The 20,634-nt window shown below is 42.0% G+C and overlaps 1 protein-coding gene across 1 annotated transcript in view; it reads left to right on the top strand.

Moving 5' to 3' along the window:
• The window catches only part of actr5 (actin related protein 5), a 42,362-nt gene extending 22,140 nt beyond the window's left edge, over positions 1–20,222 (top strand). The window contains exons 5-9 of the mRNA XM_060836135.1: positions 2,092–2,274; positions 8,966–9,091; positions 11,247–11,395; positions 13,276–13,408; positions 19,890–20,222. Coding sequence (XP_060692118.1) covers positions 2,092–2,274; positions 8,966–9,091; positions 11,247–11,395; positions 13,276–13,408; positions 19,890–20,075 — 777 coding nt within the window. The 3' untranslated portion in view covers positions 20,076–20,222. The remainder of the gene's footprint in view (positions 1–2,091; positions 2,275–8,965; positions 9,092–11,246; positions 11,396–13,275; positions 13,409–19,889) is intronic.
• The last annotated feature ends 412 nt before the right edge of the window (positions 20,223–20,634 follow it).

The following is a 20,634-nucleotide window of genomic DNA, read 5'->3' as shown; positions in this document are numbered from 1 at the left end:
GAGCAATATTGTTTCCTGGAGGCAAATAGATTGCATGAGGTCCACAAAGAACAAGCAGACAGCAAAGAAAAATCTCAATTTAATCAGGCAAATGCTTCAAACACTCTCATAAAGTGCAAAGCTGGATACTTGAAGCATGTGGGCTAAGAATTCGCTGCACAATGGACACTTAACAGAGAGGAGAATCTGCACTGGATGTTGTTGTAGAGAATATGGACCTGTTATAGACAGGATCCTGAATCTCTTCTTGCACTGTGCTGTTATTTTTGTGAAGTCTGTGGCACAGCTGCATATGAGCTCATATATGAAGCTTGCTTAATCTTTGCATTAGTGGAAATTAAAATGAAAATAAGTTATGCAGATTTTTCACATGTTGCTTTTGATATTAGAGAGTGCTTTATGATTTCAAACTAAAAGAAAAATCAACATTGTTATTGTTGCACTGTTAAGAAATTGGTGAGGGAATTGGAATACGCTATCAGAAGGCTAGAAAAGTACTTTCTCTTGTCTCTATAGTGTATCTGACATTTGCTGTGATGCTGTGGGGCAGTTGCAGTACTGATTTTCTGCCACTAGAGGGTAAAGACTGGTTCATTGCCAATCCAAACCTGACTGTAACCTGGGGGCTGTGCAGCAGAAGAGGGGCTTGTGGAAGCTTGAACATTAATGATAGCACAGCCAGAAATAGGCTATTTGACCCAACTGGATTCTAGTGTTCATCCTCCACAGAAGCTTCCTCTTCTCACCCTGCCTGCATATCTTTCCATTCCTTTCACCATCATGTTTATCTGGCTTCCCGTCAAAATCTTTTGACAATGGGAACTATCTAGGTTACCTTTGTTTTTCTGCGGAAATATGTAAGTTCCAGTAACTTGCCCAAATGAACAGATCTAACCCTTTATATAACATCTCCTTGATTGCTGTTTTCTGCAAGTTAATGGATTGTGTGAGTTGCTTACAGAAGCAGCCAGCCAGCGAGAAAAACCTTTCAGTCTAATCAGGCAAATACTTCAACCACTCCCATGTAAGTGCTAACACTGATGCTTGCTTGGAATTTTGTAATTTACGCTTGGGACTTGATTGTAATTCTGGGTGGATTTTGCAGGATAACACTCCAGCGAAGTACCTTGGCTATAATTAAACTGCTGAATGCAGCCTGTGGAAATTGTAGGAGGATCAAAGACCTCCATTCACTGTTTGATTGTGAAAGTAGTAAATACTTGCATTTGAAAAATGCTTAATAAATGCATGTTCTTTCTGCAGAGAGTGTATATCTGTGTTTTTGAATGTTTGGGGATGCCTCACCTTTTATACTCCACTTTTGAGCTGGGTAATATTGTGGAATATTCTCCTCTGGCTCGTTGTTTAATTGTCAACTACTGTTCACAACCAGAAATCCATGTAGACACTGGGAGAGTGCATACAGGAGGCTGCAATCGAACCTTGGTCCGTGGCAATGTGAGGCATCAGTCCTAACCACTGAGCCACCATGCTGCCCATCATATGAATTTTTTAAAAAAATTAATTCCTAGGATGAGGTGATCATTGGCTAGACCATCATTTATTAGCCATCCCTAGTTGTCTCGAGGGCAGTTAAGATTCATCCACATTACTGTGGGTCTTGAGTCACATATAGACCAGACCAGGTAAGGATCTCTGTTTTCTTCTCTGAAGGGCATTAGTGAACCTGGTTGCCTTTCCCCAACAATCGACAATGGTTTCATGGTCATCATCAGACATGAATTCCAGAATTTTATTGAATTCAAATTCCACCATCTGTCATGGTTGGATTTGAACCTAGGTCCCCAGAACATTGGAAGTACAAATGTGACCATAACTTACCACTAATGGGTGATCCTTTTGTGATAAGTTGAGGACATGAAGTAGGAAAGTCAGACTGAGGAAATAGAAAGTATCCTCCTGAGTTGGGCTGGTATTTAATTTAGGATCTAGCCACGACATGGTCTAATTTGGCAATATATGATCCATTTTCCACAATTTTTAAAGTTGCCTTGGCAGAATGGGGCTGATGTGTTCAAAACGCAAGTTTGCACAGCATAATATATTGCTTTCTCATCTTTGTTCCCTTAGGAGCTTTTGGAAGAAGGCATGACTGAGCGCTTCAAGCGAGCTCTGTCAGAAATGAACATGGATTCTGCAGAGGAGCTGCAGTCGTACGTGAACAAGCTCAGCCTGGCCATCGAGCAGACCAAGCAAAAAATCCTACAGGCGGAGGTGAATGTGGAGGTGGACGTTGTTGACACGAAGCCAGATGTGAGTAATGATGATCTTCTGGTCACATGTCCTTGTATTCTTCCACCGACGGTAATTGCACATACTTTCATGGAAATCAGCAAAGAGTTTGGAACACAGGAGCCATCCTTTATGTGTTGAGGCTGTGTTGACAACCTGTTTGATTGCAGGCTTGGTCCTGTGCTTAGTCAACACCAATACATTCAGCCTGACACTTGAGAGATCATTATTGGCTGTTGGAACTAGAATTGATTTATTTATTTCTTGATTTATATTCCCGAGTGATAAGAATGACTTACACTTCTCTAACCTCTTCATGATTTCCCAAAGCACCTTACAGCCAGGAAAGTACTTTTATAATATAGTTTCTCTCGTAAAGTAGGAAATGCAGCAGGCAGATTGCACACAGCACAACTCCACACTGACGTTTCAGGTTGATAGTCTCTTGTCAGAACGCAGTGATTAATTCATCTGTTTCTGCTGGTGTTGGTTGAGCGATGAATGTTGGTGGGAGAGCCAGGAGAACACCTCAGCTCTTCTGTGAAATAGTGCCAAAAAATCTTTCACATCTTCTGTGGAATCAAAGAATGTGGTGCTGAAAAAGCACAGCCTGCCAGGCAACATTGGAGGAGCTGGAGACTGTCCTGCTCCTCGGAAGCTGCCTGACCGGCTGTGTTTTTCCAGCACCAAACTCTTCGATGCTGATTTCCACGTATGAAGTCAGCTATTACAAGGGTGCATAGCTTTAAATGAAGGGGTGGTAGGTATAGGACAGATGTTAGGGGTAGATTCTTTACTCAGCGAGTCATGAGTTCATGGAATGCCCTGCCAGTAGCAGTGGTGGACTCTCCCTCTTTATGGGCCTTTAAACGGGCATTGGATAGGCATATGGAGGATAGTGGGCTAGTGTAGGTTAGGTGGGCTTGGGTCGGTGCAACATCGAGGGCCAAAGGGCCTGTACTGCGCTGTATTTTTCTATGTTCTATGATCTCCAGTATCTGCAGTCAGTCCTCACTTTCTTCTGTATCTTCTTTGGAAGGCAAGTGGGTTTTTAGTTTAAAGTCTCTTCTAAAAGCGACAACTGTATCCGTACTTGGAATGGGATTATCAGGACTTCATATCTCACATTGTACATTAACCCAATAAGGCGTGGATGAGCTTATTAATGTTTTAACGTTACAACTTTTATACTGACATTGCCCTCTACCTAAATAATGGCTTCAGGGTAAACCTAAACTACTGGCAAGGCAGAAAATTCAATAGATTTTGTGGAAGTATCTGTCACGTGATCTGATCATCTCACTGGAGTATAAAACCGCCTGATATCGGATCCTGTGCGTTTCCCTATGAGTTAAATTGAACCCCCTCATGTCTTTAAAATGCATTGAGTTGGCACAATATGTCGAGTTATGCTGGCTTATCACTATCAAACCCTGCTGAGATCAGAAAGAGTTTGGCGCCAAATCTTTTTGGTTGAATTAAGATTTCTGTGAAATTGCAAATGGAAGTAGACTAAAGGTGTCCAAAGGAATGTAAATCTTCCCGTTTCTGAGATACTAGTTTGTCCCCATCGAGTGGAATCAGGTTACAGGACTTTGCTGCCAGTGGTGTCACCAGAAAGATCAGAGCAGACTGCCTGAGCTGTTGGTCAATAATGTGTGACATGGATGTGAAAGATGCCATGACGCCATGTCAGTATAACCTGTGCTTTCTGTGAAGAATTGAAAGAAACCCGAAAAACAGAGATCGAAGAACAGAAAGTCTTGGCCAAGCGAAAGGATTGTCCTGTCAAACCTTGTGGACTGGTGCTATTGAACTGTGCTTCCCAGTTTATTTTCCATGCACCCATAAAATCATAGTATTTTTTACATTGTCCCATTCTGACTGTACATTTTCGCAGCAGTTTTAAAAGAGCTTTATCTCAGAGAGCCAAGTGTTGATGGTTGATAGCCATTTACCTGTGATTCAAATTTACCTACTTGCAATAAGTAACAGTGTGGGAACCTGTTTTGTGGTAACTTGATTCCATCAGACAGGTAAATTAGGACTTTGTGTTGCTTGATTAAATCCACAACCTCTTGATCCAGTATCAACTGTATTTTGAGCGAGAAGTGTCTAAATTTGTAGTACCCTTTGTGTGACGAATTGGTCCCAGATTTCAGTGCTGAATGGCCTAGCTCTAATGTTAAGCTGCTTCTCCAGTATTCTTTCACCAGATGAAATAATCCCTCTTTATTTATCACAGAGAATCCTTTTATTATTTTAAACACTGTAATTAAATCGCCCCACAATCTCCAGCCTACCCGAGTATCTGCAATTAATTTTAGAAGCAGAAGAAAGAATATTGGATGAGTGTAAAGAAAACATTTTAAAATATTTATCCTTTTAATTAAATGGAAGCTGCAGCAGCTTTATTTTTAACGCCAATATGTGTTCAATAGAATTCTTGGTGACCCAGAGTATTCAGTGACCGGAACTGTAAGTAGACGAGGGAGACTGTGTTCCCGTGAAGAATCTGGAGGTAACTCGTGCGAGTTGATGCTGGATGATCTCCAAAAATAGCAAGGATCAGAAAAGAAAACTGATGCACGGTACATGGAAGTCGATGCCTTTGACATTGATAACAAAGAGGCAATGCTTATGCCAGTATTACAGAGTGTTTACAGCACAGAAACAGATGATATCCACTCAACAGTTTCACGCTCCGAGTGAATGTCCTTTCGACCTTCTTCATCTAACCCTGTCAACATACCCTTGTGTCACTTTCTCCTTTATCTAGCTTTCAGCTGTGTCATTGCTTCAACTAGTGAGATAGTGAGTTTCAGATTCTAACCATTCTCTGGACGAAGCAATTTCCACTTAACTCACTGTTAGATTTACATGCGATCGTTTAAATTCATGGCCTCAAGTCCTGATTTTGCCGGGAGGTTGAGGAATCACCTCCTTGTTTATCCTATCATAAACTTGAAGAACTCTTCAGACTACCCCTGCGTTTTCTCTAAAGAAAAGGGATATTAATAATTTCTAATGGTTGTAACTTTACAAATGCACTATTATTTCTGGTAAATCTTTTTTGCACCTTGTGTAGTGCCCTTATGTCCTTGTTATAGTACGGAGACCAAAACTGTACAGAGTACTCCAAGCATGGTATAACTAAGAGAATCGGCAACATGCTATGATTAAAAAAAGACAAAAGTTTGTCCCCAGACCTCTTGCAGCAAACCATTTTGGTTTCCTGTGCTATGTCTTCTTTATCAGCTCTGGTATAAATCTACCCCTAAAGAACCAACATCATTAATCACAGACCTGTTATGGTGCAGAAGGAGCCATTCAGCCCATAGTGTCTGCATTAGCTCTCCAAATAAGCATCATGCGCAGGTTCATAGCTCCTTGAAAGTAGAGTCGCAGGTAGATAGGATAGTGAAGAAGACGTATGGTATACAATCCTTTATTGGTCAGAGTATTGAGTACAGAAGTTGGGAGGTCATGTTGCAGCTGTACAGGACATTGGTTTGGCCACTTTTGGAATATTGCGTGCAATTCTGGTCTCCTTCCTATCGGAAAGATGTTGTGAAACTTGAAAGGGTTCAGAAAAGATTTACAAGAATGTTGCCAGGGTTGGAGGATTTGAGCTGTAGTGAGAGGCTGAACAGGCTGGGGCCTACTTTCCCTGGACTGTCGGAGGCTGAAGGGTCACCTTATAGAAGTTTATTAAATCATGAGGGGCATGGATAGGATAAATAGACAAAGTCTTTTCCCTGGGGTGGGGGAGTCCAGAACTAGAGGGCATAGGTTTAGGGTGAAAGGGGAATGATATAAAAGAGACCTAAGGGACAACCTTTTCACACAGAGTGTGGTACGTGTATGGAATGAGCTGCCAGATGATGTGGTGGAGGCTGGTACAATTGCAACATTTAAGAGGCATTTGGATGGGTATATGAATAGGAAGGGTTTGGAGGGATATGGGCCATGTGCTGATAGGTGGGACTAGATTTGGTTGGGATATGTGGTCGGTATGGATGGGTTGGACTGAAGGGTCTGTTTCCGTGCTGTACATCTCTATGACTCTATGACATAGTGCCATTCTCCTGCTTTTTCCCTATATCCTTTGATATTGTTTCTATTCCAGTAATCATCCAATGCCCTCTTGAATGCTTCAAACGAACTTGCCTCCAATACACTTCCAGGCAGTCTGTTCTAGACCCGACACACTCAATGAATGAAAAAGTTTTCCTCTCACATCAAATTTGTGTCTTTTGCCAATCATTTTAAATCTGTCTGCTCATGTTCTTTATCCTTTTGTGAATGGGAACTGTGTCTCCCTCTCCTGTCTCTCCAGCTGCCTTGGTGTATTGAAAACATCTATCAGAGCTCTGTTTTACTATCTTCTCTCCAAGGAGAACAGTCTCTACCTTTTCAATCTATCCTCAAAACTGAACTGAACTGAACTCTCTCATTCCTGGAGCCATTCTTGTAAATTTCTTCTTCTATCTGTCCAATGTGTTTCCGATAGTGTGGCGCCCAGAACTACACACAATACTCCTGCTGAACAATAGCAAATTAAGAATTTGTTTTGGTTTTGCCAGACAGAGATTAAGACAATGTTGCTATTTACCTTGGCTGACAAACCTAGAACAAGGGGGGACTGTCTCAGGATAGGGGGCATTTCCATTTCGGACTAAGGAGAGATTTCTTTGTTCAAAGGTTTGTGAAACTTTGGAATTCCATACTTCATACAAAGGTGGATGTTCCATCATTGAATTTGCTTAAGGCTGTGATAGGCAGATCTTTGAAATGTCAGGGAATTGAAGGATATTGAGAATGGAATTGAAGTCCACAATCATCTATGATCTATTCGATGTTAAAACTGGCTGAGCAAGCTGTAGGTCTACTCCTGCTTTTACTTACTTCCTTAAGAAGAAAAAGGAAAGGCAAGGGGACCATATTTATCATAAAATGTCCCCCTTATTGTGTCTACTGCCAAAATCTTGGCTTCTGAATCTGCGAATCTTCCACTCCTCATTCGTTGAATATTTGGTCTTTCTCTTTTCCAATTGGTTATTTTCAACCTCTGTTGCTGGCCAATTTCAATTCCTCAGAGAAAGTGAGGACTGCAGATGCTGGAGATCAGAATCAGAAAGTGTGGCACTGGAAAAGCACAGCAAGTCAGGCAGCAAGGAGTAGGAGAATTGCGTTTCGGGCATAAGCCCTTCCTGATGTAGGGCTAATGCCCGAAACGTCGATTCTCCTGCTCCTTGGATGCTGCCTGACCTTCTGTGCTTTTCCAGTGCCACACAATTTCAGTTCCTCCTTAGTCAGATTCTGTAAAAGTAAATCACTACACCTCGAAATTCCTTCATTGGCTGGAAAGCGTGTTGAGACGCCTGGTGGTTGTGAAAGAATACAAGATTTTCTTTCATGCTTTCTGCCCACGTTAAAATAATCAAAATGCAGCCCAACAGTCCTTTCCAGTCCCATGTCTGCTTCTAGTATTGGAATATAAACCAGGTGGAAAGTAACAAAATAACTATGACAAAGTTGATCATATATATGGTTGTACCAATATCCCTGTTCCCTAACTTGAGTTTGAATTAAGTTAAAAATCACACATCATCAGGTTATAGTCCAACAGGTTCATTTGGAAGTATAAGCTTTTGGAACGCTGCTCCTTCATCATGTATATTATAAGAATGGCAGAGTGGACTCGATGGGCCAAATGGCCTTACTTCCACTCCTATGTCTTATGGTCTTAAGTTGTATCCTATGATCCTGCCCCACTGGTTACCTGATGAAGGAGCAGAGCTCCAAAAGCTTGTATTTCCAAGTGAAACTATTGGACTATAACCTGGTGTTGTGTGATTTTTAACTTTGTCCACCCCTGGCCAACACCAGCACCTCCACATCTTGAGTTTGAATGCCACAGTTGTGGTGCAACCTTTGTACACTCTCAACAGTGAAGATTTTATCTAGAGGTTCAGTTTGTGGTTCCTGTTGTAAATTGAGAGCCCACACATCTTCATCATCGCTGATAGAATGTGATCCCAGTCTCGAGGGCAGCTCCATGAGGAAGGAAAAGAGGAAGACTCTGACTGGAAAAAAACATGAAGGGAGAAAGAGTGAGAGAGATGCCCATGGAGCCAGTCAAAGAAGAGGCAAAGTGAGAAACAAACATATTTGAAATTGGGGAGAGAGAACCAACTTGGGACTGACATGCTATTCATAAGGAGTGGGAAGAACAGAAGAATGTGGTTGAGTAGCCGTTGAGAAGAAACCTGGAATATTCTGGGGTAGAATGTAAACCCATTGATACTGCAAGGTGTATTAGAGAGAGTGAGTAAAAAGAGACATGCCTAGTTCAGTATAGAGAGCAGGAGAGTCAGGAAAATACGTTAGTGTGGGTTCCCCTTCTATATAGGTGCACAGAAGGAAGTATTACTAATCTAAAGGTTGAATCCCTGTCCCTTGCTGAGTTGGTCAATGTTTGTACATAAAATTAGATTGAGTAAGTTCTTACCTTTTGCCGTTAACCTGAAATACCTCCACAGATTCAATATTCCTTTGTTTGTATTTTATTCCCATGAAGTTTGAACTACTGTCCTGAGTGTGCTTGTTTGAAGGGTAATTTAATAGGATGGGCATGTTTCAGAGCCTTTATTAAGAGGTGTACTGTAATTGCTTTATTCCCATATTGTAATGATTATTTTATGAACAGGTTTCTGATCTGGATCAGGTGCTGAGTTGTGATCAGTCAATGGACGAGTTGGAAGGAGTGAATGAGCTGGATCAACTTTTCCCTGAGTATCAGAATGACTTTGGAAAGCAAACCAACGTAGTTCAGGTATTATCTTTAGTAGAACTGCTGCTCTGTGAGATCACAACCGTTCATTCCAACAAGCTGACTGGAAATTGCATTCGAGTTTTGAAACTGAAATCTAGGCTACTAGCACAATAGGATGATAGCAAAAATATGCATGCAGAAATTTATTTTGTGATTAAAAAGTCTTTGAGCATTACCTTGGATTTTTGGGAAGTTACAATTATTGGGTGGCTCAGTTGTTAGCATTGCTGCCTCTCAGTGCCAGGGAGTTGGGTTTGATTCCAGCTTTAGGTGACCGTCCCTGTGGAGTTTGCACGTTGCCTATGTGAGTTTCCTCTGGGTGCTCCGGTTTCCTCCCACATCCAAAGATGTGCAGGTTAGGTGGATTGGCCATGCTAAATTATCCATAGTGTTCAGGGATGTGCAAGCTAGGTGGATTAGCCATGGGAAATACAGGGTTACAGGGATAGACCTGGGTGGGATGATCTTCAGAGGGTTGGTGTGGATTTGATGGGCCAAATTGCCTCCTCTGCACTGTAAGAATTGTCTGATTCTGCATATAGAACAATGGATGGTTGGATGTAGATCACAAACTGTAAATCTCATTGAGAGTTTTAGAATATATGTTTTCATATAGTTATTGAAGATAAGATTACAAACTTGACGTAACTGTACCATATGTTTGTTCTGATGCTTAGTTCCCATATTCGGCAGTTGGATGTTTCACATAGCTAACTATCTTCAATGTCCAGGACAGTGGACTGAGAGTTTGAAGCTTGTTTGGGAGCAGCGTTTTATTTTAAAACTAATCAATGAATCAAAGGTCATGATGTATTTTACATGGCAGAGTTTTGTGTGCTGCCACTTGGCGAGATGGAAGGGAATACATCCTGTTGATACAAGCTGCCCCACAGCTTCTTTTGGTAAGAGCGAAACTTTCGGTCCAGTTTTGGAGTAGAGTTGGGCTACAGTGATTGGGGATGGGGTGGGGAGGGGGACTGGTTAGTGGGAGGTGGTATACACCTTTATTGGGAGGTGACAAAGGAGCCTCTGATGGATGTCAGCAATTCTACGCAGGTCCCTCCCACCTCTTGTTTGACACCAGTCTGCACAGCTAAAGCTACTGAGCTACCCACTTGGTTATAGGCCTTTCCTGACAAGGGTAAAATAACAAGCAGGCATGAGGTGAAGCACTTATGTGGCCATTAATTAAGGAACTACATGAGCCACAAGGCAGACAGGGTCCTGGACACTTCCATTGTTCCACCGCAAAAAATGGGAATAGGGTGAGGGGGTGGTTGGGAAGGCAGCAGCCATTTAATGAGAGCCCCTCCCTGTCTTCATACTTGCCAGCAGGGTAGTATAAAATGGCAGCTGATATTTCCTTGAGGGTATGGTTAATCTACAGAATTTGGACAGAATTCCAAAATCTCTGTGCTACTGAGGTTCTCCATGTGTCATATCTGGGTCCCTTGCAGGGAAGTTGATGGAGATTGATTACAAAGAGTCAATAGCCTCTATTATACTGCATCTTGTAACTACCAAGATGGTCAAAGACTTCTTGTCATCTAGCAATAAGGTCAATAATCGGGCATTCCCTGTGTGGAGGTCGCTTGACTAACTATATCCTATGATCATTGGGAGGCTAATCACTGTGTCTTTTGAAAGAATTCTACATTAATAGTTATTTTCTTCCTCTTTGAAAAGAACCCAAATTATCTTATGGTCAGGAAAGCAAACAGGAAACATTTGACTTTCACTTTTTGTAAACATCAAAAGAAACTAATTGCAATTTGTCATAACGCATGACATCTAAAAAACGATAGACTTGTCTGAAAATGTTTACACATATCCCACAAAGTTCAAGCAAGTGCATTCAGTCTTGAGTATTCCTTCTGCAACGAATGGCTTGCTTTGTTTTATTGAAGTTTACAATCCAATTTCTATTCCTCAATTTACACTCAAACAGCTTGAGAATGAGAAATCTGACATAGTCAAAAATATTTTGCAGAACAACCCATAACAGCCTCAAGTTAGTGTGTTGCTGCACTGAACTCCAAATTTCATAACTGTGTAACAAGTACATCAGTTAGTCAATTGAAATGATGATAATATCAGAATGCCACTATAATCAGTATTCTTTTTTCCTTTTCTTAACAAATCCTGTTTGATTCAGCCAGTTGGACAGATGTTCAATCTAGCTGAATACCATCAGCTGCACCTGGGCAGTGAGCGAATCCGAGTTCCTGAGATTATCTTTCAACCATCTTTGATTGGTGAAGAGCAGGCTGGTATAGCAGAAACCCTGCAATATGTCCTGGACAGGTATGGCCTTAGGAGTCTTTCAGCAGTTTGCTTACATTTGGTAACTAATCTGTTAAATCTCTTCCCTTCTCTACTGTCAATCCCACATGTTACCTGTATACTCATGGTAAACACCAGAAACTGCACTCCCCCTTCTTCTGCGATGCTTCGGTCACATTCTTTCCCATAACTTTGTGTTGAGTAGTGTTTTCTGATAAGACCAGCAGCACAGCTCTTGATTACATTGATGAGCCTTCCCATGAACTAATGGGATGTGGGTTCACAACATTCCTTACCCACATTGTCCAGTTCAGGGGAAACAATTGCCCTCACTCTGTTGAAATCCAGACTAACTCTGCAACACTTTGTTTTAACCCATTCTATTTTTGATCCTTAGAATTCATAACCATCAACTATTATTCCCTCCCTCCTATAGTGTCAAAATCTTTTATTTAAAAGTCCAATACAGGTCCTCCAGAACAGAGACATGCATAATTTTAAAATGCCTTCACTTAGAACGATAATAATGCCATTGAAGTCGAGAACAAGGGGTCCCGAATGCTTCTGTCACCTGGCAACTATACACAATGTTACTAGCACGCTGATGCCTGGGACCTGTGGTGGACTTTCCCTTGAATGAAGACACGGCGGCATTGTGGCACAATGTGAAGATTGTGGGCGGCACGGTGGCACAGTGGTTAGCACTGCTGCCTCACAGCGCCTGTAGACCCGGGTTCAATTCCCGACTCAGGCGACTGACTGTGTGGAGTTTGCACGTTCTCCCCGTGTCTGCGTGGGTTTCCTCCGGGTGCTCCGGTTTCCTCCCACAGTCACAAAGATGTGCGGGTCAGGTGAATTGGCCAAGCTAAATTGCCCGTAGTGTTAGGTAAGGGGTAAATGTAGGGGTATGGGTGGGTTGCGCTTCGGCGGATCGGTGTGGACTTGTTGGGCCGAAGGGCCTGTTTCCACACTGTAAGTCTAATCTAATCTACAAGGGGCAGACAGCCAACAGCTATGCTCAGGAGCCATGGCTGCTACAGACAGAACACCCACCAGAGTTCGATGTTGCGGAGTGACGCAGGCTGCAGATAACTTACACAGGATTGGGAGTGTAAGGTGGGGGGGCGGAGGGGAAGATGTGTCCTCGGGTAGGGATCCCGAGGAGATGGGGCTAATGGGTTGCTCTTTCCAATATCCAGTCCTTTGCTCGGGCATGATGCCTTTGGTGCAGGGACATCCCCTTCCTGGAGATGGCGCGATGCGACACGAATGTAGCTGCCGTGCCCAGCACATGTTGATGAACCCAGCTGCTGCTCAGTTACTCCCATTGGCAGCGGGCCCTTAAATGGTCATGAATTGGTCATTTAGGGGCCTCACTTGGCAGTGAGGCTGGAGGATGTACTTTGTGGGCCACCCTGCCCAGGACGTAATTCTGGTGGAGAGAGGAAGGCAGCCAGGGTTCAGGTCCCAATCTGTCAAATTAATTGTAATTCCCACCTCCAATTTTGCCATCAGAGGGCAGGATACTTTGCCCCTTGTATCTCCCCTGTATATTTAGACAATCATGGCTAGTATGTAATCCAAATACTTGTCAAAACAGTGGGCCATTTCTGCTCTAGATTGAACAGAGCCCAGCAAGTTGACTTTCCTAGCGCAGGAACTGCAGTGGACACTTCCATAAGGTATTGATGGCCCTGGAATAGGGTAAAACTGCAGTGTAAGCAGAAGCTTGAAGCAATCATTAATGGACTGCAAACCAATACTGGATTCCATCTCAGTCTCTGAAGCTGATTCATATCCAGCTGCTTTCATCAGGCTGAAGAAGAGTTGAGAAAGATGTAGAAACCAGTTAACTTGCTCTTATTAACTCTCTAAAGAATAAGTTTGTTTTGATTCTGTAGATATCCCAAGGATCAACAGGATGAGCTTGTACAAAATGTGTTTCTTACTGGTGGTAACGTCCTATACCCTGGGATGAAGACCCGGATGGAGAGGGAGCTACTTGCCATGAGACCATTTCAATCCACTTTCCAGGTGCTCTGAATTCAAAGTGATGTTTGTGTGGGCTGTGGGGAGGAACAGTAATGACAAACGTGAAAAAGGAGATGATTTTTATTTACATAGTGTTCATTTCTGAATGTGAAAGGGCAGAGGTGGCATAATTTTCAATGCTAGTCTCACTTAGATTAATACACAGCTTTGCACATTTCAAAACAAAACCCTAGGACGACTTTTATGTCATTTATGAGTAGTGCTGAAAGCTTGGGATACAGAGCAGTTCTCTGACTCGTAATCATTTCCATTTTCATTGTGTCATCTTCTGTTTTCTACTGCTATGGCAGTTTTCATTTGAGATAACCAATTTGACATTAATTCATTGACCATTCAGTTTCAAAAGATTTACATACAGAGGGAGGCACAGGTTTGTGAGGAAGAATTTCCTTTATGCAATGAGCGACAATAACAAGGAACTCTCTGCTTATGAGGATGCTGGAAGATGATTGGGTCAGCAATTAAGGTACATAAACATGCAGGGTTACAGGTAAAGAGCAGGGGGAATTGCACAGAGTGGATGCCGCTGCAGAGAAATGGCACAATCTCAATGAGAAACTTGGAAAACTTTTCAACTTCACCCAGCTGAAATTGAAGAAGGAAACAATACTGATCTCACTCGTGGAACTTCAGTACGTAGATGACAATGTCATCTCTGCTGTCTCAGAAGTGAATATTCAAGCCTCACTTAATGCCTTTTTGGTAGCATCCCAAAGAGTTGGTCTCAACCTCAAGAAGACTTTACCAACCCGTCCCAGGTCAAGTTCCAGTCCATTAAGATCAATAGAGAATCTTCTCATACATGGAATATTTCCTTGACCTGGAGCTACCTCTCCTCTAAGGCTGACATCTGTGCAGAAATTCAGCACATGCAATCTGCGAGTGACGTCTTTGGACTCCAAGGATGAGAGTCTTCGTAAACTGTGATATCTGTTCTGATACCAAGATCCTTGGTGTTTAAGGCAGTCATTCTTCTATACTGTTTCATACAGTATATAGACTGTATATATAGCACTTATAGACACCACCTGAAGACTGTTGAGAAATACTATCGATGATGTTTGAGACAGATTCTCTACAGAGCTAAAGGGCAGGTTTACTTACATTAACGTCCTTGAAGCAGCTAATAGCATGAGCATCAAAGCCATGACCATCCAAAACCAACTCCGCTGTATTGGCCATGTGCTTAAGATGCCTGAGTTCTGACTGCCAACGCAAATCATCCTCACTCAGCTCAAGGAAGGCACTCTAAGGACAGGAGGACAAAGGAGTATTTCAAAGACTCCTTGAAGGCTTCCCTCAAGAAATGCAACATAGATGTCAACACGTGGGAGATCCACACTCAAAAGGAAGTGACTTGAAGGAAACTTGTGCCTGAAGGGACACAATTCTTCACAAACACAGGTTGACAAAAGAAAGTATGGAAAAGGAACCGGAGAAGGGAATGCCAATGATCTCCTGGCTGAGAAACCCCTCCACATCCTGGGAACACCTGACAAATGTAAAGCAGGAGACATGGCTCTAGGATTGGGCATTCCAGCCATCTGAGGGTCCATGAAGTCTATGGCCAGTAGCAAACCAGTGATTGCTAATGATGAATTTATCTAAGTTATTCATAGATATTTGGAATTTTAACAGAAGTGGAAGCCATCCTACATGAACATGTTTTAACCTTATATTAGACCTAATCCTGTACTGCTCTTTGTCCCTAAATTCTCTCAAAGACATTTTCCTTTGAATTCTTATGATTCTCTCTTAAATGTTGCAATTGATGGGCTACGGAGACCACTTGCTGTAAATTATTTTATCCAGACTTTGTGGGTAAGAAAAGACAAACTTGCTTTAATATTGCATCTCATCATGTTTTAAAGATGTCCTAAATACTTTGCAGGTCAGTTGATTATTTTTTGATGTGCAGGCACTGTTATAGAGGCAAAATTGGCAACCAATTTGTCTACAGAAAGGTGCTACAAGAGGCAGATGGGATGAATGACCAGTTAAACTGATATGGATAGTACTGATTAAGGGAGGAATATTGACCGAGATGCTGAGAAAACTTTATGTTTCTATTTGAAGAAGTAAATTAGACTGCATATTTGAAGAGAAATTATTGGATCACAATTCTATGAGTAACGTTTCACTCTGGATAGCACTCCACAGTGTGAAATTCATTGTTATCAAACACCTCCTGTTTCTCAGGTTAAACAACCGTGAATCATGATAGTTTGCACAGCAGATTTTGTTAAATACCTGCTAGTTCTAAGGGTACTTTTTTTAAAAAAAGGAAATAGCTTTCCTGTGTAAATTAGACGCATCAATCGTTCCAGCTATTGATATGAACCTTGAAGCTGTTTCTAAATATTGCTCATTTTTCACAGCTGCCTCAATACAAACTGTCCTCCTTGCAGTGATATTAGATAATCCACGCAGTAAAACTCTCCTCAGCTTTAATATTTTCTGTAGCTTGACAAATGTATCTTTGTTTATAGCAAGGTTTTGCTGCTGTATTTTGATTAAAGTTTAGCAGGGTGAGCTGTGGGCTTAGACCATTAAACAGAGGCCATTCATTGATACCATGGTTGATCTGATCATCCTTAACTCCACATTCCTGCCTTTTCCCCATAATCCCTGATCCCCTCACTGATTAAAAATCTGTCTATCTCAACATTGAAAACACTTAATAACCCAGCCTTGAAGGTCTCTGTAGGAGACATGAAGCTGTTATGGGGATAAACAAATGCAGTTGGGACTAGACCACCACTTGGTTCTATTTCTGTCCTTGGTTACTAATTGTCACTTACAGTACTTTGTCAATTCTTTCATTGAAATGGAAGGTACTTAGATTTCCACAAAGGATGTCGGTTCTCTTTTGTGTCAATTCCAACATGTTTGCACCAGCATAAAGAATAGTCTTTGGGAGCTACATTAATGTCTGTACAACTGACTACAAGAAAATATCTAGGAGCAATTCACGTTAGTAGGTATGTCTTCCATGTTATTGGAAACCCATTTGCTTCCATTCATTGTTTTTCTACCATGAAATAGCAAGTTTCTTTACTAGAAATGCAGGTCTAGAACTCCATCTTTGTCCCCTGAGGAATAATGCATTAACTTCTGAAACATGGTGTAATGTTGCTGATTCACAGTTTCCGATTATTGAGAAGAGGGTAAATTTTTGTGCTAATCAAGGTGGGGATCTTAGTACTCAGGAATGGAAAACCTTTACAATAATTGTGCTCAGTGTCTGTATCTACTAGTCCAAGGTGTGATCGAGACTGTCAAGTTACTACTAACTAAGAGCCACAACTAGAAGCTGGATTAAGACTATCCTAGATTCCTTTCTTAAAACCCTTTCAGTTAGCATGAGTAGAGGCTTCTGTTGCATAATTATGGGCAAGTTTAGAACACAAATTTTGAGAAGTAAAAATAGATGATATCAAACACTTGAGTATAAGGTCCTAGGCAGTGCTACTGAACAAAGAGACTTTGGAATGCAGGTTCATAGGTCCTTGAAAGTGGAGTCGCAGGTAGATAGGATAGCGAAGAAGGTGTTTGGCATGCTTTCTTTTATTAGTCAGAGTATTGAGTACAGGAGTTGGGAGGTCATATTGCGGCTGTACAGGACATTGGTTAGGCCACTGTTGGAATATTGCGTGCAGTTCTGGTCTCCTTCCTATCGGAAAGATGTTGTGAAACTTGAAAGGGTTCGGAAAAGATTTACAAGGATGTTGCCAGGGTTGGAGGATTTGAGCTATAGGGAGAGGCTGAACAGGCTGGGGCTGTTTTCTCTGGAACGTCAGAAGCTGAGGGGTGACCTTATGGAGGTTTACAAAATTATGAGGGACATGGGGTAAATAGACAAAGTCTTTTCCCTGGGGTGGGGGAGTCCAGAACTAGAGGGCATAGGTTTAAGGTGAAAGGGGAAAGATATGAAAGAGACTTAAGGGGCAACTTTTTCACTCAGGGTTTTGTGTGTATGGAATGAGCTGCCAGAGGAAGTGGTGGAGGTTGGTACAATTGCAACATTTAAAAGTCAACTGAATGGGTATATGAAGGGTTATGGAGGGATATGGGCCAGGTGCTGGGGGGGTGGGGGGGGTGGGACGAGATTGGGTTGGGATATCTGGACGGCATGGACAAGTTGGACCAAATGGGCTGTTTCTGTGTTGTACATCTCTAATACTCTATGACTCTATTTGAGTTCAGTTTTATCCTCAAATGACAACATCAAAGATGCAACAAAATGTCAGCATTAATTAGTACTACAGCATCGGAGGCTGAGGGGTGACCTTATAGATGTTTGGTGGGAAAGATGTTGGAGTCAATTATAAAAGATGAAATTATGACTCATTTGGATAGCAGTAACAGGATAGGTCAGAGTCAGCATGGACTTATGAAGGGGAAATCATGCTTGACTAATCTTCTGGAATTATTTGAGGGTGTAACTATGAAGATGGACAAGGGGGACCCAGTGGATGTAGTGTACCTGGACTTTCAGAAAGCCTTTGATAAAGTCCCACATAGGAAATTAGTGAGCAACATTAGGGCACATTGTATTGGGGGCAAAATACTGACTTGGATTGAAAGTTGGCTGGCTGACAGGAAGCAAAGAGTAGTGATAAACGGGTCCCTTTCAGAATGGCAGGCGATGACCAGTGGGGTACCACAAGGTTCGGTGCTGGGACTGCAGCTGTTTACAATATACATTAATGATATAGATGAAGGTATTAAAAGTAATATTAGTAAATTTGCTGATGACACAAGGCTGGGTGGCAGGGTGAAATGTGAGGAAGATGTTATGAGAATACAGGGTGACTCGGACAGGCTAGGCGAGTGGACGGATGAATGGCAGATGCAGTTGAATTTGGATAAATGTGTGGTTATCCACTTTGGTGGCAAGAACAGGAAGGTAGATTACTATCTAAATGGAGTCAAGTTAGATAAAGGGCAAGTAAAACGAGATCTAGGTGTTCTTGTCTATCAGTCAATGAAAGCAAGCATGCAGGTACAGCAGGCAGTGAAGAAAGTTCATGGTATACTGGCCTTCATAACAAAAGGAATTGAGTCTAGGAGCAAAGAGGTCCTTCTCCAGCTGTACAGGGCCCTGGTGAGACCACACCTGGAATATTGTGTGCAGTTTTGATCTCCAAATTTGAGGAAAGACATTCTGGCTATTGAGGGAGTGCGGTGTAGGTTCATGAGGTCAATTCCCGGAATGGCGGGACTATCATATGTTGAAGGATTGGAGTGAATGGGCTTATATACACTTGAGTTTAGAAGGTTGAGAGGGGATCTGATTGAGGAGAAAGTGAGGTCTGCAGATGCTGGAGATCAGAGCTGAAAATGTGTTGCTGGAAAAGCGCAACAGGAAGAAGGGCTTATGCCCGAAACGTTGAATCTCCTGTTCCTTGGATGCTGCCTGACCTGCTGCGCTTTTCCAGCAACACATTTTCAGGGGATCTGGTTGAGACAGTATAAGATTATTAAAGGATTGGACCCTGTGGAGGCAGGAAGCATGTTTCCACTGATGGGTGAGTCCAGAACCAGAGGACATGGTTTAAAAATAAGGGGTAGGCCATTTAGAACAAAATTGAGGAGAAACTTCTTCATCCAGAGTGGTGGATATATTGGATGCTCTGCTCCAGAAGGCATCAAGAAAGAGATGAATAGAGCTCTTAAAGATAGTGGAATCAAGGGTTATGGGGATAAGGCAGGAACAGGATACTGATTGTGGATAAAAGTGAGGACTGCAGATGCTGGAAACCAAAGTCTAGATCAAAGTGGTGCTGGAAAAGCACAGCAGGTCAGGCACCATCCGAGGAGCAGGAAAATCGATGTATCAGGCAAAAACCCTTCATCAGGAATCCTGATGAAGGGCTTTTGCCCAAAACGTTAATTTTCCTGTTCCTTGGATGCTGCCTGACCTGCTGTGCTTTTCCAGCACCACTCTGATCTAAACTACTGATTGTGGATGATCAGCCATGATCATAATGAATGGTGGTGCAGGCTCGAAGGGCTGAATGGCCTACTCCTGCACCTATTGTCTATTGTAAAGTCATGAGGGGCATGGATATGGTAAATAGGCAAAGTCTTTTCCCTGGGGTGGGGGAAGTCCAGAACTAGAGGGCATTGGTTTAGGGTGAGAGGGGTAAGATTTAGAAGGGACTTAAGGGGCAGAGCTGCCAGAGGAAGTGGTGGAAGCTGATACAGATACAACATTTAAAAAGCAGCTGGATTGATATATGAATAGGAAGGATTTAGATGGATATGGGCCGGGTGCTGGCAAATGGGACTAGATTAGGTTAGGATATCTGGTAAGCATGGATGAGTTGGAAGGGTCTGTTTTGAGCTGTACATCTCTATGACTCTACTTATTAAGTTATTTATACCTTTGAGATAATTCTATACTGGGATTACCAAACAAAAATGTTTTATATTAATATGGATTCCTCATGTCTTTCAGGTAACCATGGCTGCCGATCCTGTTCTGGATAGCTGGTTAGGTGCACGGGATTGGGCTGTTGAGTATAAGGGTCAAGCTGAGGGCTGGATAACCTTAGCTGACTATGAAGAGAAGGGGGGAGAGTATTTAAGTGAACATGTTGCTTCCAATGTTTACGTGCCAATGAGCCTTACGAAACCAACTTAAGAGTGCTGGTATGTAAAAGGACTCCAGGACACATTTAGCTCTTGACATTTCTTTTGCTGGAAAGAAAAAGAAGGCCTTTTTAATTCAAAGGTTTGAAATTTTCAGTATATTGCAGAGTGTACAAAATAAATACTTTTTGTAACAAGACTATTCTGCTCTCACATTTTATACTCTTCAGAAATATTAGATATCCTATGATTCATGATTCAGTGCTACATCTTAGACTGTCTATGAAGAGACTGAGAAAATATTTATACTTGCCAGTTTTTAATCACTTTTCATGGAATGGAAGAAATCACGATTGCTGTTTGTTGCAACAAGGAACAGATGAAATTCATCCCAATGAATTTGATTGTGTTAACTCAATGGCCATCCCTGGTGCTGAATGTGGAGATATTCTTCCTCTCCAACCTTGTTCTTGTGACTCATAAGCCACCAGCCACAAACATTAAATGGCTATGAAAGTTGAGATTTTGTTCAGCATTTGCACAATTTAGTTTGGACATGTTCTGAAGGTTTATGCGAGGTGTACTGAAATCACAGGATATTTAAAGATAGA

Source organism: Hemiscyllium ocellatum, chromosome 15 (genome assembly GCF_020745735.1).
Source record: "Hemiscyllium ocellatum isolate sHemOce1 chromosome 15, sHemOce1.pat.X.cur, whole genome shotgun sequence".
Lineage (NCBI taxonomy): Eukaryota > Metazoa > Chordata > Chondrichthyes > Orectolobiformes > Hemiscylliidae > Hemiscyllium > Hemiscyllium ocellatum.
Note: the sequence above shows the minus strand (reverse complement) of the source record. Positions and strands in the feature narration are given on the sequence as shown.